Here is a 17,881-nt window from a genome sequence, read left to right as displayed (position 1 = left end):
GAGAGAGAGAGAGAGAGAGAGAGAGAGAGAGAGAGAGAGAGAGAGAGCCGACCACGTTTTTAGGTTATCTGAAGTAGGATAAGTACTGAAACCAAGTATTAAAGTATTAAAGACCAGAGTATTGATGAGCCCCCATGTTACTGCTAATTTTATTAGTACTTATTAATGTTTTGGTGTCATTTATTATCACGCTGCAGTGAGCATCTCCTCTGGTCTCTGTGTCGAGGCTGAGCTCCTCCAACAATACAACATAATGACATCATAATATATATATATATAAAAAATAATAACCACTGCTGGACCTGGTCTGTGAACTCTCTCTGCAAAACTTAAATATAGCTTTGAAGAGCTAATAATCCTACTTCACATGTGTAATTAGGAATGGATTTATCTGTGACACACACTCACCATTTCCATGTGGGGCAATGGTGAACCAAGTGATCCCCAGCTGCTACAAACTAAAACAAGAAGCAGAGAGGAGGAAGTAGACTTTAGATAAGGTCATGTAATGTAGCACATAATTGAAATATGCTGCAGGACCTTTAAGAAGTATGTTCTCACCTCTTCTGGTGTAATGACTCCAGTCTCTTTGAATTTAGATTCCTGTGATGGAGAACAGAACCAGGGCTTTAACATGTAAGGTTATAGCATTAACCACCGGCTGTAACTTAAAAACTTCATGTTTGAACATAAAGTAACGTTAGAGCACCAACAACATGACTGGATATATTTGATAATGTGTTCCTGCGTGTTTAACATGTCAGAGTAGCCACCAGCTAGCAACAAGCTAGCTCAGAGAGTGTTTACCTTCAACACTGGAGTGAGAAACTCCGCCACTCCGAGCGCCGTCCCCTTCACCGAGTTTATCACGTTCTGCATCTTGTGCTGCTCCTTTTGGATAACACCTTCACTGTTCTGTTGAATTAAAAAAGAGTTATTCTCACATAGCTACCCCAGCACAGTGCCAGCTAGATCACATGACACGTCTCAACACTTCCGGTATTCGACTCTCGCGAGAAGGGTAGAGGTAACGTAAATGCGCGAGAAAATAGTCGCTGAAATAGCGCGTAGTGTGTGGAGATGGTCTGCTGCTAACATTAGCTAGCACGTTAGTTAACATTACAAACTGTTAGGCTAAGCTAGCAGTTATCATGTTGCTTCATACACAGCCGGGTGTCACTATGTGGACGAAAGCAAAAGTACTCCGCGGTGCTTTCTGTGCAGCTCAGTCAGTCCACGCTGTGAAACACAGACCAGGATCCTGTAGCGTTGGTAGTGGTCCAGGGAAGACCTGGGTTAGACCCAGCGGGTTCGATACGGGTTTAAAGACTTTCAACAGCCTGACCAAACAGAAAGAGCCTCTCATTCTGGCAAGAGAAGGAGTAGCTACCTGGTAAAATGACAGAATCTGGTTGTATGATGACTGTACACAGCGTGCATGGTAACCTCACACTGTATGTCACGTGTGTTGTGTCACAGGTACAGCTGCGGACCCACAGTCTACGACCACGCCCACCTGGGTCATGCCTGGTACTGATAGAAACACTTTATATGTTGTGTACATAATGTGGTTGACGTTAAATAACTTTGTATATGTCTTGTCACAGCTCGTATGTCAGGTTTGATATTCTGCAGAGGATCCTGTCCAGGTTGTTTGGAATCACTGTGATCCATGCCATGGTCATCACTGACATAGATGACAAGATTATCAAAAGAAGTTTGGAGGTAAGGAACATCAGCCATCCCTATGCCTATAATGTGTACGCCTCTTTATTGAGAACATGTTTCCCTTGTTTTGTAGGACAATGTTTCTCCAACCACCATAGCCTCAGTGTACGAGGAGGAATTCAAGAGGGATATGCTGTCATTAAAGGTGTGTGAGTCATATTTTTCTACCATCACATTTAAATTACTTTAAGGGTGACATAAATGGTGTATTATTTTTGATCCTAAAATAAAAAAACAAATGTTTCCTCTCTCCTGTAGTGCTCTTTATCAATTTAGATAGGTTTGGTGTGAGTTGCACATTGTAATAGAGATCTGGTGGAGGATGTTTTCTCAAGTGCATCTGTGATGAAAAATGTATTCTATTACAACATACACCATAGATAAGTCGGTGAATAATACCAACATGTTATCAACAGATAGTAATGTAGTATATCTTGTTGCTCCACCTGTCATGACCAAGTTAGATTTAAACATGTATATTTCTATCATTTAAGTGCAATCATAACAAATGTGTGTTTATCTTTAAACTTCCATCTTCTGTCATTGTGTCTGAGGTGACTCCTCCTGCAGTGTATCTAAGAGTCACTGACAATGTGCATCACATTGTCTCCTTCATTGAGGGGATCGTGAAAAACGGACACGCTTATGCCACAAAGGAAGGTGAATATGTAGGAATTATTGTACTTTGTCCCGTGAAATAATGTCTGTATGTGCTAATTACCTGAGTCATCATTTGTGATATGCCTTGATTGTAGGTGACGTGTATTTTGACATCCAGTCCATTGGTCATCGTTATGGCAAGTTTGTGGGAGCTGTGGGTTGTCAGGTAGAACCTGGTAAGTGTTTCGTGTAGTTTTATTAGACCACAGGTCTGTAGAAGACAGAGATTGATCTTTTCCACTCTTCCCACCAGGTGTAGTACTTCCTGTGGTCTGAAGTAGAGCAGAGGTGTGATTTATTTTCCCCTTTTCAAAAGGAAATCACAGATTTCTTAAACCTGATTTGTTCAGTCCTAAGTGGCAAACTGTAAACCCGGTCTGGTGGGGAAACTCTCCTCAACTCTAAAATGATGCAGTAATGAGTAACAACAGAGTGTTTTATCTAGAGCTGTTTTCTCTGTTCTTCTTTGAGTCCTGGCCAAGTTTCAGTAGCCATTCAAACTTTTTCCGAGACTCGTACGCATTAAACTGATAAACTGATAAAATTGATAAACTGGCACTGCTTGTCCCGTATTAGGCACATTCTATGTATATGAGCTCTACTAATGGACTGTTCTCCAGGCAACTCAAATAAACGAGACGGGAGGGATTTTGCTCTTTGGAAGCCGTCCAAACCTCAGGAACCATCCTGGGATTCTCCGTGGGGCAGAGGAAGACCTGGCTGGCATATCGAATGCTCCACCGTCGCTAGGTTTGGATTCACAATCTGTCTGCTCCATCTAGTCTGGTATAGTCTATACTATATTTAGTCTGTATGTGAGAGTCTATCCTTCAACATAAGCAGACCCTTAAAGCTTGAAGAACAGAATTCTTCATTAAGATCTATGGGACTTTCATAGATGACTTTGAGCCAATGCTTCTTTTTTCTTGTAGTTTGAAGGATTAAGAAATGTGGTTCTGAACAAACACGAGTAATATGAAAGGATTTCAGGACCATTCATATCTAATAGTGAACTGGGTTTATTACTGATATTTCTGTAGAGTATCTAGAGAAGGAAGCCTGTACTGCACACTTTATTCAACTTTACTACCTTTATCAAGTATAAGGTTGATCATTTTCTCAATTTGATATGATTGTAAAATCAATATCTTTCCATTTCTATGGTCAGACAAAATTTGCGGTTGTGAGAGATCACTATGGTCTCTTGGAACTTGTGATTGGTATTTTACAGAATTATCAATTCATGGAAATCAATAGATTGCTTTATTCAATTTAATTTTTTGTTTAGTCTAAAATCACAAATTCTCCTCAGAGGGCTTTACAATCTGTACACATCAACATCCTCTGTCCCAGGACCCTCACATCAAAACAGGAAACACTCCCCCAGAACCCTTTAACGGGGAGAAACCTGAGAGAGAGCAACAGAGGAGGGAAACTCTATCAGGATGGACAGAAGTGTGATAGATGTCATGTGTACAGAATGAACACATTCAAGGCTTATGACAGAAATGATTCATAAAATGAGAGTAGTGATAGCAGTAGTAGCACTAAAACTATCAGAATAATAATCTAATGTGGATATATAATGATCCAGCATGCTCTTCAGCCTCCGTCTACAGGGTTGTTGTCTGTGCTGCTTTCAGCTCAGTGTTTGGGAGTCAGCTGGACATCCACTCTGGAGGGATCGACCTGGCCTTTCCTCACCATGAGAATGAGGTCGCTCAGAGTGAAGCCTATCACCTGTGTGGACAATGGGCAAATTACTTCCTCCACTCAGGTACATCCTAAATCCCAGACTGTTTTTGTTCCTAAACTCCACTATTCTATTGATAGCAATGATGTGTGCCTCCTGCAGACGTAGCTGGTGTAGAGTTCTCCACTGTCTAGTTTCCTCCTCCTCATACTGCCAGCAAGTGACTAACGGAGTCCTGATGTAGTGATCAGCTGTACCGGAGCACTAGTTATCAAAGTTCTGAACACAAAATAATCTCTACATACAGTGTGAATTATTAAATAAAAAGGAAAATGTAAGTATATTCCTGACCTTTATTTTTAAATAACCTGAACACAGCTGAAAAACTCTACATATGTTAAGTCTCTAAACCTTACAAAGCCTACTATTTCTATTTTTCATTGTTTTTGTTTTTAGGCCACTTACACCTAAAAGGCAGTGCAGAGAAAATGTCTAAATCTTTAAAGAACTTTGTCACCATCAAGGTAAGTCATCACTAACAGCTGTGTATCTTTCACATTGTATGTAGCAGTGTGTGAAAATAATCTTGTGTCTTTCTTTATTCCCTGTAGGATTTCCTGCAGTCTTACTCTGCAAATGAGTTCCGGATGTTTTGTCTTTTGACCAAATACAGATCAGGTGTTTGTGTAGTGACTGTACTATGGTGTATATAGTACTATGTACTATGGTTGCATATCGTTTCTTCATCCTCTACTTTTGTCCAGTGCAATGTGATATAAGAGCATATCAGGAATCAAATCATTGAAAAATACATTATAATTGTATATTTGTAATATTTATGATTTTAAAAACATAATAAATTAAAATGATTAACACAGTAAACCATAACTATTGTTTTTAACAAATATTTTGGTAACTGCATAATGTAAAAGCAAGTTTAGAATATTGAACTGAAGAGCATTCCTGGGTTGTTGTGGTGTCTCCACAGGTGTAGACTACAGTGACGGCAGCATGCTGGAGGCTCGGACCTCTCTGAGAACCATCTCCACCTTCATCCACGATGCTACGGTCTACATGAAGGGGCAGCTGCACTGTTCACCTGTACGGGAAGCTGTTCTCTGGGAGAGGTACACTTTCACTGTAGTGTTACTATATATCTATATATGTACAGTCAGGGCCATAAGTATTTGGACTGTGACACAATTTTTCTAATTTTGCCTCTTTACATGACTCCAATGGATTTGAAACTAATCAGTCAACATGTGGTTGAAGTTTAGACTTTCAGCTTTAATTCAATGGATAAAACTAAAATATCACATTAACTGTTTAGGAATTACAGCCACTTCTACAGTCATCCACATTTTCAGAGGCTCAAAAGTAATTGGACAAACTAACATAATTGTGAATATAATCATTAGCTTTAATACTTGGAGGAAAATCCTTTGCAGTCAATGACTGCCTGAAGTCTGGCTCATAAACATCACTAAATGCTGAGTTTCCTCCTTTGAGATGCTTTGCCAGACCTTTCACTGCAGCCTCCTTCAGCTGCTGCTGTTTGTGGGTCTTTCTGCCCTCAGTTTTACCTTCAGTCAATGAAAAGCTGCTCACTTGGGTTGAGATCAGGTGACTGACTTGGCACCTTGTTGTAAACCCTCTGTATTTAGATTCATGAAGGCGTCTCTTGATTGTAGACTTTGACAATGGCGCGCCTACCTCCTCCAGAGTGTTCTTGACTTCAGTAGATGTTATGAAGGGTTTTTCTTCACCAAGGTAAGAAATGTGCAATAATCCACTTTAGATGTCTTCCATGGTCTTCTGGGCTTTTTGGTGTTGGTGAGCTTGCCAGTGCATTCCTTCTTTTTAAGAATGTACCAAACTGTTAAATTGGTCAATCCTAATGTTTCTGCTATCTGACTGATGGTTTAAGTGTTTTTTTTTAACCTAACAATGTTCTCCTTCACTTGCATCGACACCTTTTTGGTCCGCATGCTGAGAGTTCCAAGGACCAGCTACCAACTGCAAATACAACATTTTGAATCCTGTTGTCGGCATCATTTGTCATGAAATAGTGACAGAACAGGACACATCTGGCCATGAAAGCGTTTGTCAGACAATTGTCCAATTACTTTTGAGCCTCTCAAAATGTGGATGACTGTGTAGAAGTGGCTGTAATTCCTAAACGCTTAATGTGATTTTTGTTTTATTCATTGAATTAAAGCTGAAAGTCTTCACTTCATCCACATGTTCACTGATTAGTTTGAAATCCATTGGAGTCGTGTAAAGAGGCAAAATTAGAAAAATTGTGTCACAGTCCAAATACTTCTGGCCCTGACTGTATATGTGAACCCTCACCCCCTTAAAAAAGAAGTAAATGCCAAATGGTTGTCTATTTCTGACAACTGGTGTTGTTGTGTTTCAGGTTGGCTGAGATTAAATCCAGCGTGGTGAAAGCTCTGGCAGATGACTTCGATACCCCAAGAGCCATCAGTGCTGTGATGAATCTGGTTTATCATGGGAACCGCCAGCTGCAGCCTGTTTCTAAGGTAACGCACTGTGGGATTCCATAACCAGACTAAAGGTTACAGTTGTGATGATCAGTGTTACCAGTAGTGGAACCAAAGGTAACCCTTGTCCTGAGTTGCTAGAAGAAAAACTCTGGGGTCATTATAATCGACAAGTAGGACCATGTGACTAACTGTTTACCATCCACAGTCATGTCACTAGAAATCATGAAGAGTCAGTGGAAACAAGCACATTGAAAGCTAGGCGGTTCGATCCCCGGCATCTTAGTGACACTGAACCCTGGCTGGAATGACGTGTGTTTTGTATGTGTTCAGTGTGAGGGAGTGACTCGGAGCCCTGCGGTGTTCGGAGCCATGGTCCGCTACATCACAGACGTCTTGGACGTGTTTGGGATCGATCTGCTGCACAGTAAGGTCAGAGCTCAGGGAGAACATTTACATTTTTAGAGATTCTAAACCGGCAGCAGGACGGCAAATGTGGGATTGACAAAAGTAGTGCAATAGTAGAGCTCAGCCTCGACACAGAGCAGAGGAGATGCTCACTGCATCCTTACATTCACATGTCGTACTCTCTCTCTAGAGCCAGAGTTCAGTTGGTCCTTCTGGGCTGCTGTAGAAACATGTTCTCTATGTAGATATGAATAAAAACACAACGATTCTTAGTTTCAGGTGCTTATACACTCATGAAAACAAAGTTCTGAATGTTATATTCCATAAATCCCCTCACTGTTCCACTCAGGAGTCCAGATTATAAACACACCTTTCCTCCCCTGTGCAGGAGGCTGCTGAGGTTCGTAGTGGTGGAAGTCTGGAGGCCGTTGTGGAGCAGCTGACTCATTTCAGAAGTGAAGTTCGAGCATTCGCACTAGTTCCTCAGGATGGCCCGACCAAACCTGGACTATACCCAGAGAGAATCCCTCTCCTCAAAGCCTGTGACACCCTCAGAAATGACCTGGCACCCTTGGGTGTGCTGATAAAGGTATGCTGGGTCGGCTCACATCAAAATAATAACTATTATACATGTTATTTTTCCACAGAGACTGGACAGATGTATTGTTCTTGTTTTACAGGACAGAGGAGCCACCTCCACGTGGGAGCTAACTCCGAGAACAGGGAGTCAGACGGTCCAGGATGAAGACCAGGAGACATCCAGCTGAAACTCATTGCGGCCTTGGAGACTGCCTCTGTATTTCAGGCTTGTGGACTCAATTTAACTTTAAGTGAAAGACGATGAAAGTGGAGCGGAACGCAGAAGGCTCTCTCTGAGGACTGGCTGTTTTCCTCAGAGTAGCCCCACATTAGGTCCTGTGCTGAGCTACACTATAATGCTGCCACATGTTTTAAAGTGTCTAATGATTGAATTAATATTAAAGCAACACTTCTGATATTTTGGGAAATATTACCAACTGTGAGATTAGAAGACTGGTGGTATTTCTTTGCACTCACTACAAAAGTAATTTGTGCTGCAAACAAATCCTAAAAATTACATTTCAGTCAGGACCACAATACAGGTGCTGGTCATATAATTAGAATATCATCAAAAAGTGAAACTTGTCTATTATATTCATTCATTACACACAGACTGATATATTTCAAATGTTTTTCTTTTAATTTTGATTATAACTGACAACTAAGGAAAATCCCAAATTCCGTATCTCAGAAAATTAGAATATTGTGAAAAGGTTCAATATTGAAGACGCCTGGTGCCACACTCTAACCAGCTAATTAACTCAAAACACCTGCAAAGGCCTTTAAATGGTCTCTCAGTCTAGTTCTGTAGGCTACACAATCATGGGGAAGACTGCTGACTTGACAGTTGTCCAAAAGACGACCATTGACACCTTGCACAAGGAGGGCAAGACACAAAAGGGCATTGCAAAAGAGGCTGGCTGTTCACAGAGCTCTGTGTCCAAGCACATTAATAGAGAGGCGAAGGGAAGGAAAAGATGTGGTAGAAAAAAGTGTACAAGCAATAGGGATAACCGCACCCTGGAGAGGATTGTGAAACAAAACCCATTCAAAAATGTGGGGGAGATTCAGAAAGAGTGGACTGCAGCTGGAGTCAGTGCTTCAAGAACCACTACGCACAGACGTATGCAAGACATGGGTTTCAGCTGTCGCATTCCTTGTGTCAAGCCACTCTTGAACAACAGACAGCGTCAGAAGCGTCTCGCCTGGGCTAAAGACAAAAAGGACTGGACTGCTGCTGAGTGGTCCAAAGTTATGTTCTCTGATGAAAGTAAATTTTGCATTTCCTTTGGAAATCAGGGTCCCAGAGTCTGGAGGAAGAGAGGAGACACAATCCACGTTGCTTGAGGTCCAGTGTAAAGTTTCCACAGTCAGTGATGGTTTGGGGTGCCATGTCATCTGCTGGTGTTGGTCCACTGTGTTTTCTGAGGTCCAAGGTCAACGCAGCTGTATACCAGGAAGTTTTAGAGCACTTCATGCTTCCTGCTGCTGACCAACTTTATGGAGATGCAGATTTCATTTTCCAACAGGACTTGGCACCTGCACACAGTGCCAAAGCAACCAGTACCTGGTTTAAGGACCATGGTATCCCTGTTCTTAATTGGCCAGCAAACTCGCCTGACCTTAACCCCATAGAAAATCTATGGGGTATTGTGAAGAGGATGATGCGAAATGCCAGACCCAACAATGCAGAAGAGCTGAAGGCCACTATCAGAGCAACCTGGGCTCTCATAACACCTGAGCAGTGCCACAGACTGATCGACTCCATGCCACGCCGCATTGCTGCAGTAATTCAGGCAAAAGGAGCCCCAACTAAGTATTGAGTGCTGTACATGCTCATACTTTTCATGTTCATACTTTTCAGTTGGCCAAGATTTCTAAAATTCCTTTCTTTATTGGTCTTAAGTAATATTCTAATTTTCTGAGATACTGAATTTGGGATTTTCCTTAGTTGTCAGTTATAGTCATCAAAATTAAAAGAAATAAACATTTGAAATGTATCAGTCTGTGTGTAATGAATGAATATAATAGACAAGTTTCACTTTTTGAATGGAATTAGTGAAATAAATAAACTTTTTGATGCTATTCTAATTATATGACCAGCACCTGAACATATTTTTTGCGGTATGGCTGTTCTGGGAGCAGCAGCAAGGACCTCTGATGGTACAGAACAGATCCAGCATCAACATCAGTGATATGAAGTCAAAACATGAAGAGGAGCAGCTGGAACGGAGCAGTCCAGAGCAGCTTAAACAGGCGCCCTGTGGGACTAGAAGGAAATCAGCTGATGGGGTGTGAGCTGAGCTCGACTTTGTGGCCTGGCCTCAATTTCAGTCAGAACCACTTTTGTCAAAGAAAAGCTTTATTTCTATATTTGGCGGTATGGCTCATGCCACTCAATGGAAGCCAACTAGACTAAACCGACATGCATGAGGCTAACTACAGCTACACAGATGCTAGATGAGGTTAGATAGCTAGTAAATTCAATAAAGAGCCAAGCAGACCTGCCATACATGTGTTGGATTAGCCTACAGCACAGGGCACTCATAAGAGTTTGAGGATGGTTGAACCTGAATAACAATTCGTTGCTGTGATGCACACCCCTTAAAACTGTCATGTGGCAGAAATGTAGATTTTATGAAGATTAAAAAAAAAAAAATCCACACAGCTCAGGTAAAGCGCTAAACGAGAGAGAGAGAGAGAGAGAGCTCATCTCAACCACTCAATGAATAGATATACTTTTAATATGCTTTTGGAAAACACCAGAAACAATAGTAGAAAATATTAGCAGAGAAATGGGCTCATGATGGATAATAAATGGGTGTGGTTACAAAAAGGCTTGTAAATAATAATGGAATATTCCACAGTTCATGAAAATGGGTGGATATATAGAGAATAAGGAGCACAACAGGAGTTGTATATGAGTAAAAGCTGCTCCATGGGCTTGATACACAGTACGGCTAGTATTCTGTGTTTTAGTAACCATGAAGTATCAATGTCCAGAGGACCTGAAGACTTCTTGGCCCAATGTTCCATTCATAGAGCTTAAATGGGACTTCTGTGAAGAGTACCCTTTCACACTAAACATTTGATTTATGGTCATTGTTTTTCAATAAGATGTTTCTGCTTTTTGACCCTGGACTACCTTCCTTGTAATATTTGAATCAATTAAACTTGTGTTACCAACACTTAGTTTTACTTCAAAACGTAGAATCTTATTAAAAGAAAAGCTCGAGCAGCACTCTGCATCTTTATCAATTTAGATGGATTTGAAAAGTGTTTTTGACACGTTGGTGTGAACTTGTTTAATTAGTACATTTTACAAGCTTGCAGCCCTTATATGATGTAATGTCACAGTAAAAAAGACAAAGTCCACATGAATCTCAAACTATTTGTTTCCATTTTTTTTTATTTTCACAATAATGTTAAATTGTTTTTTGTGATGATGGGTTTGTCAATTTAACGTCATACACAGTAGTCATTGTATGTTACGGTCCTGATCTGTGAAGTCGGACACCTCAAGTGAATAAAGGCAACTGAGCCGTGATGTCACTATAAAGGACAACAGATGATGACATCACCGGGCACAAAACAGTGAGTCCAACCTTCTAACACACCAGATCACTGCGGTGCAGCTGTCCATCAGGCAGCAGGTTGATCAGAGAGTTGCTGGCCTGAGCCAGCTCTGTGATGGACACTCTGCCTCTCTGCCTCATGAACTGAGCCACTGAGTCCAGCTCCTCTGGAGTGATGGAGATAAACTTTCCTCTGTCATCAATCACTCCTGTAAACAGCAAAACACAACATGTCATGTCAGAGAGGACACAATAATAATTAAATCTGCACGCAGCGATGAACGGGCCCTCGCATCCTCCGGTGCGTTAGGGGTGCCGGCGGGACTCCGGCCGGCGCGGCCGAGAACGTCTGCAGCCGTCTGACAGCAAGTAGGACTTTTTTTTCCTGCGTGGACCGCCTGATGCTGGAAATGATGCTTTGAAATAGTCCACCGCTTCCTGTATCCGCTGTGTGGCGCTACAGAAGACGCGCAAATATGCATTATGTAGCTCTATATCAAGTGTAAACTGCATAGTGTAAAAGTCATGTAAATCGAATGCTGTTTGTCAGAAAACGCAGTTTTTGCTTTCGCCAGCAGGTGGCGCTGTGAGTATTAGTGAAAATGAGCCTGTAGACATCCTCAGGCCATGAGTTGTCATGCATGGGAAGTTTGGGACCGTTTAGAACAAGTCCAGCTGAGTTACATCAGCTTTTTTGATGGGGAATCACGTAAATTAGCCGCCCGCTACGGCTAAGACATTCAAGCATACGTAAAGCTTTAATAACTTTTAAATCACAAAGGTCTTGAGATTGTACTGAACAAATTTGAAATGGATCAGATAAATCCCCTAAGAGGAGTTCGTTAAAGTATAGAGACTACAAAAGGGCGAAAATCTATTTAAAAATTACACAAAAATCTAAATGGCTGACTTCACGTATGGTTTAGAGCAGGGATATATATAGAGATAGATATATATAGAGATAGATAGATAGATAGATAGATAAATAAAAATAACTGGATGGATTATAAATAACATACATAAGTAAATGTTCTTTTCTCATTTCTAGTAAAATAAGGGCTCCATCTAAAAATAAAATACACAAAAAAGAATTTTTGAAAAACTTGATTCTTAAAAGAAAGTGCTTGATTTTAGAAAAGTTAATGAAGTTGAAAAAAGGAAAGTGTGGCTGGTCTCAGTCAACTTTATAATAAACAATCTCTACACATCTCAACATCTTGCCCTCAGTTCAGACTGGAGTGTTCGGTCTAAAGATTTATGTTTGGTCTCGTAGTGGCGTTTCACATTGGCGCATTTAATAATGGCCACGGTATCTGAACATATGAGACAGAGTGGTTTAGTAGCGCCAGCAGGAAGAATGAACAAATAAGAGTCTGTCCATTCTTTGTTAAAAGCTCTGTTTTCGCGGTACACTTTTCTCTTTTTGGAGCACACCATGTTAAACTGCTTCTCCGACTCACTCACCCACTGCTCTCTATCTCCGTCTCCCCCCTGTCTGTGTGTAAATCTCACTCGACTCACGATGACTTTCAGAATACAGATATTCGATTGGCTGAATAGCATCACGTGAGACGATTTACAATGCATGCGATTGGTCGGTGTATTTCCTGGACTGCTGAATGAGTGCCGTAAAAGCTAGAAAAGCTTTGCAGGTTAAAATAGAAGCGCTCCGCCAAAATGTATAATTCTCAATTATCCATCACTTATACGTCTGGGTCCGGATATGACAGCGTCTGGGTCCAGATCCGGACCGCGGTCCGCCTATTAGAATAAAGCTGCTAGAATGGTCCAGATGATCAGCTGACTTGAATCCAATAGAATATCTATGGAAAGAACTAAAGATCAGAGTTCATAGAAGAGGCCCACGGAATCTTCAAGATTTGAAGACTGTTTGTGTGGAAGAATGGGCCAAAAATCACACCTGAGCAATGCATGTGACTCGTTTCTCCATACAGGAGGCGTCTTGAAGCCGTCATTACCAGCAAAGGCTTTTGTACGAAGTATTTTATCAATTTCAGTACTTTTCCCCTGTCATTCCATTTTATTGCACATAACTTCATTTCTGAACTTATTTGTTTGGATTTCTTTGTATGTATGGATTACTTGGGTTGTTACCGACATCTGGTGAAAATTTCATGTCAATAGCACCTTTAGAAATATATTTACCGAGAAAAATGGTGACGTGTTCAATACTTATTTTACCCGCTGTATATCAGATGGCTATTGTCACCAGGCCTGACAAGTGTGCAAAATTTGGGGAGTTTGAGCATGGCAAGTACCCCAATGTACTATGTGTATTTGAATTTCAATAGGGCCCGAGCATCCGCAATGTAATTACAACTAGAAAATGCATTTCAGGCAGTCAAATGTGTTTCAATGCACAAAGCTAAAAGAAATTGAAAAGCATTGCTGAAAATTATATAAACATATATACACACACACACACACACACACAAAAGTACAATATGTACCTCTGAGATGAGGTACAGTAAAAAGTACAATATGTACCTCTGAGATGAGGTACAGTAAAAAGTACATGTACCTCTGAAATGTAGTAGAGCAAAAAGTACAATATGTACCTCTGAAATGTAGTACAGTAGTGTTTAACATCTATCGTATCAGGGGTGATATCTGGCCAATCCACAATGGAGGATTGTAACAGATGAAATGTGGTGATGGAATCACTGAGTACTGGTGAGGGAGCACGTGAAAGTTTCATGAGCAGAAGAGCAGTGATAGAAGTTGAGCCCCCGGGGGGCGATCCTCACCTTTAAAGCATGGTTTTCTCCTCAGTCTACAGTCAGCCTTCAGTATATACATGATGGCAATAAAATGTGTTTCTATTTACTCCTAACTGTCGAACAAGCATACATAAACCTATAGAATGGTCCAGGCACGTACAAATACATCAACAATAAAAACAAAGGAAGAGGTGGTACCCAGCAGCAAAGGAGCTAGAGAAGTTTACCTGTGAGGGAGCCTTCAGCTAACAGGTCCTGCAGGCGGTCAATAGCATCCTGGGTCCTCATCCCAAACTGAGAAGCCAAGTCCTCCAGGAGAACCACCTTAGAGCTCTGCAGGACAGAGGAGACACTGTAAGGATACTAGGTTCAGAGAGTCCAGCACAGGTTGGGGTCTCAGGAGTCCGTCAGCTCTCACCTCGATGTACTGGATGAAGTCCTGCAGCAGGTTGCGTGACTGAGAGGAAAGAACACAAACACTTTATTAATAAACTGTATTATAGATTAAAGACAGAGGAATGGAAATATAAGCTCAGAGAGTTGTGACCTGGTCCTCAGTGAGCTGCTCCTCCTCGCCCTGGTCTTCTATGGTGAAGGAGGCTTTGAGCCTCAAGTACTCCTCCTCCTCCCGTTTCTCCTGCTCCTCTTTAGCCCGGAGCTCCTCCTCCTCCTAAACAAACACCAGCACAGAGTGTCAGCACCTCCTCGTAGCGACACACAGGGAGGAATGAGTTGGTGAGTGGTGACCTGTTTCTGCTCCAGCTGTCGCTCTCTCTCGTCCTCATGACGTCTCTCCTGCTCTCTGAGCTCCTGCATCCTCTTCCTCTCCTCTCTCTCCTCCACCTCCACCTGGAAATAAACCAACACTGGATGCTACTGCAAACTCAACTGTTGAACAATGAGTCATTTGGTCCACTCTTCCAGTGAGACTAGCTCCACTAACTAGTGAGCGGGAGAAAGCCCTCACCTCTCTCTGGGCTTTCTTGGCCTGTTTCTCCTCCAGCTTCTTCTGCTTCTTGGCTCCAACTTTTGCAGTCGGCTGGAAGTCCTGCTGCTCCCCCTCTTCTTCCTCCTCAACACGCTCTTCCTCTGAAAGCAGCACACGTGTTACATGTTCTTCTACATCACACATGACATGTGTCACGAGACGTCTGTTGAGATGGGAGCATCAATGTAACACTGACATTGTTATTAACTCATTCTGCAGCATCTAATAGAGATACATCTGACCATCTCATGGAAGAAAAAGCACAGATATCATTGATACAACATTTAGGTGCCTGGTAATGGGCCTGCTGGCTCAGTGGGACACTGCTTAAAGGCCTGTTTATAAGTCTACCGGGTTCCACAGCTTCTCTCTGCGGTCGTCTGTTGGCCATCACCGCGTCGAGGTTCCTCCTCCTGCGAGGCATCCCGGCTCCTCGCTCCTCTGCTGCCCGCTGAGGGGGCCCCGCTGCCCGGACAACATCCCTCTGCTGCTCCTCATCAGCTGCGCATGGAGAGGACACACCACATGTCATAGTACTGTCTATGTGTAAAGACTACAAAGACTTCACATACCACTGGCCTCAGATCAGAGTCTCTGATCACTACCCTGAGGTTAGACAGTGTGACTGGAGTGAGTCTGGTGCATCCATGTCCTTACCATAATCACACTGTGCTCTATCCAGTCATAGAATCAAAATAAGGTTAAAAACATTCCAACATTTAAAAAACCTGCAACAATGTGTTGTTGGTGAAAGCAGTTTGGGCTCCGGGTGTCCTGGTCAGGTCTTTAGTCCTGACTAGGTACGTCTCTCTGCTGTTTGCAGATGATGTGGTCCTGTTGGCCTCCTCGGATCGTGACCTCCAGCATTCACTGGGGCGGTTTGCAGCAGAGTGTGAAGCAGCGGGGATGAGAGTTAGCGCCTCCAAATCTGAGGCCATGGTGCTTTGCTGGAAACCGGTGGATTGCTCCCTCCAGGTGGGGACAGAGTGCCTACCTCAAGCGAAGGAGTTTAAGTATCTCGGGGTCTTGTTCACGAGTGATTGTAAGATGGAGCGGGAGATCGACAGGCGGATCGGTGCGGCTGCAGCAGTAAAGCAGGCGCTGCACCGGACCGTCTTTGTGATGAGGGAGCTGAGCCGGAAGGCAAAGCTCTCAATATACCGGTCGGTCTACGTTCCGACCCTCACCCGAAAGGACAAGGTCGCGGCTACAAGCAGCCGAAATGAGTTTCCTCCGCAGGGTGGCCGGGCTCAGCCTTAGAGATAGGGTAAGGAGCTCGGTCATCAGGAGGAGCTTGGAGTCGAGCCGCTACTCCGCGTCGAAAGGAGTCAGCTGAGGTGGTTCGGGCATCTCATTAAGATGCCTCCTGGGCGCCTCCCATTGGAGGTTTTCCGGGCACGTACAACTGGGAACAGACCCCATGGAAGACCCAAAACACGCTGGAGGGATTATGTCTCCCAGCTGGCCTGGGAATGCCTCGGGATCCTCCAGTATGAGCTTGAAAATGTTGCGGGGGAGAGGGAAGTCTGGGTCAGCCTGCTTGGCCTGCTGCCACCGCGACCCAACCCCGGATAAGCGGAGGAAAATGGATGGATGGATGGATAGATATGTCTCATCACATTTAGTTTAACGTTAGCTATCATATGCACTGTCGTGTTTAGAAATAAACGTGAGAACAGACTGCTCTTAAGTCAACTCCTTATTTCATAGCTGCTCCGGTACCTTACCCCACAGTCCAGACCCCTTCCCAGGTTGCCCTGCTTCGCCCCCATTCCCCTGGGTCCTAAGTCCCCCCCATGTACAGCTTCGCATAACATCTATGTGACAACATGTGTAAATAACAAATACCACATGCACCAAAGAGAACAACTGTCACAACTAAAGTCTTTCAGTTGATCGCTTTCAATAAAAGAAGAAAACAAACTACGTCTAGAATAACTCACTTCAACAATGACTAAATAGATACCAACGAAAGTGCTGATTAAGGGTCAGAGGTGGAGAACAATCATTCAGGTTCACGTGGCACACTGCAGCCTCCGTAGTTATGACGGACTAACAGCTGTGAGCTGACGTTTCCTAACAGTAGAAAACATGTCAACGTGCTGAAATATACATTATGTCAAAAATATGACACTGTGTCGGAAACGTTACAAACCTTATGTCAAACTGCAACGGCTTGTTCACAACTATGCTAACATTGACTTTAGCTGTTAGGTCACAATGTGTACCGTTTAGCTAACATTAGCTTTAAGGCTCCTTACCTTGCTGTGTCTGTCTCCGCACCTTTAACGCAAACAAAATGAGCACAATGAGGATGGCAGCAGCTATTAGGTACAGCTCTATATCCATAGCTGTTCTAAAAATATACTTTCACTGAACATATATACTATTGTTGTCCACGTTTATCTCCATTTACTGTGAGGCGCTGTGATACTTCTTCTTCTATGGGATTATTTGCGGATCGTAGAAACTGCATACCTTCTTCTTCTTCTTCTGGATTCCGGTTGGCCTTCAGCTTGTTGGTGCATTACCGCCATCTTCTGCTCCGGAGTGTGGATCACCCAATAGACTTTCAATCTTTCCACGCGTACCACATTAACTTGTATTTTATCCTCCCTAGACCTTTAAAATCCTAGCCTCTGACAAGCAACCTTGTACCATATCCCTGCTTTTCCATCCTATAACCCTCTGTGTTCCTTAAGAATGTACCCTACAGAACAGTACCCTAACCTGTGCTCTCTATGCTCAGTAATCCTTTGAATGTGCATTCCCTCAGATTATTACTGATCATCTCCCTACAACTGAAAACGACATGCTCAGCTGACGTCCCTCACACTCGACCATGTCTGATGTTTTCTATCATTTTTTGTGTTTTGTTTAGTGCACTATGGCCCAACCGTAACCTTGTCAAAACTGTTTCCTCTCTCCTGTTCCTACTACCTATCCTTGTAACTTTGACACTCTTTTGAAGATATAGATGTCTCCCTTTCTCCTCTCTGTAACAC

General features: G+C 42.7%; 3 protein-coding genes across 4 annotated transcripts in view; 1 reads left to right on the top strand and 2 right to left on the bottom strand.

Moving 5' to 3' along the window:
• atg3 (autophagy related 3) overlaps positions 1–1,017 on the bottom strand; it is a 6,808-nt gene extending 5,791 nt beyond the window's left edge. Inside the window, exons 1-3 of the mRNA XM_031851984.1 lie at positions 808–1,017; positions 562–603; positions 409–458 (exon numbers count right to left, since the gene is read on the bottom strand). Of these exons, the coding sequence (XP_031707844.1) occupies positions 409–458; positions 562–603; positions 808–879 (164 nt within the window). The 5' untranslated portion in view covers positions 880–1,017. The remainder of the gene's footprint in view (positions 1–408; positions 459–561; positions 604–807) is intronic.
• Positions 1,018–1,023: 6 nt separating this feature from the next.
• On the top strand, positions 1,024–8,005 carry cars2 (cysteinyl-tRNA synthetase 2, mitochondrial). 2 transcript variants are annotated; one of them, XM_031851981.1, is made up of 15 exons: positions 1,025–1,393; positions 1,480–1,530; positions 1,608–1,725; positions 1,802–1,873; positions 2,283–2,388; positions 2,484–2,564; positions 3,009–3,138; positions 4,032–4,165; positions 4,538–4,605; positions 4,693–4,759; positions 5,070–5,208; positions 6,501–6,624; positions 6,919–7,017; positions 7,382–7,582; positions 7,674–8,005. In XM_031851981.1, the coding sequence occupies exons 1-15, from the start codon at positions 1,152–1,154 to the stop codon at positions 7,758–7,760; spliced, it is 1,719 nt and encodes a 572-aa protein (XP_031707841.1). In that variant the 5' UTR covers positions 1,025–1,151; the 3' UTR covers positions 7,761–8,005. The 2 variants fall into 2 exon arrangements, with proteins under 2 accessions (XP_031707842.1, XP_031707841.1); XM_031851982.1 differs by lacking the exon at positions 7,674–8,005 and having other exon boundaries at positions 1,024–1,393; positions 6,919–7,012; positions 7,382–7,474.
• Positions 8,006–10,955: 2,950 nt separating this feature from the next.
• ddrgk1 (DDRGK domain containing 1) lies at positions 10,956–17,335 on the bottom strand. Its single transcript, XM_031852413.1, has 8 exons — positions 17,138–17,335; positions 15,228–15,377; positions 14,856–14,977; positions 14,636–14,737; positions 14,436–14,558; positions 14,307–14,345; positions 14,116–14,221; positions 10,956–11,356 (listed from the first exon to the last, which is right to left on the bottom strand). Exons 1-8 carry the CDS (start codon positions 17,223–17,225, stop codon positions 11,181–11,183), a joined length of 906 nt encoding a protein of 301 aa, XP_031708273.1. The 5' UTR covers positions 17,226–17,335; the 3' UTR covers positions 10,956–11,180.
• Positions 17,336–17,881: the final 546 nt, after the last annotated feature.

The sequence above is a fragment of the Anarrhichthys ocellatus genome, unplaced genomic scaffold (genome assembly GCF_004355925.1).
Source record: "Anarrhichthys ocellatus isolate YVR2014 unplaced genomic scaffold, GSC_Weel_1.0 scaffold12, whole genome shotgun sequence".
In the NCBI taxonomy this organism is placed as follows: domain Eukaryota; kingdom Metazoa; phylum Chordata; class Actinopteri; order Perciformes; family Anarhichadidae; genus Anarrhichthys; species Anarrhichthys ocellatus.
This window is presented reverse-complemented; position numbering and strand designations above follow the sequence as displayed.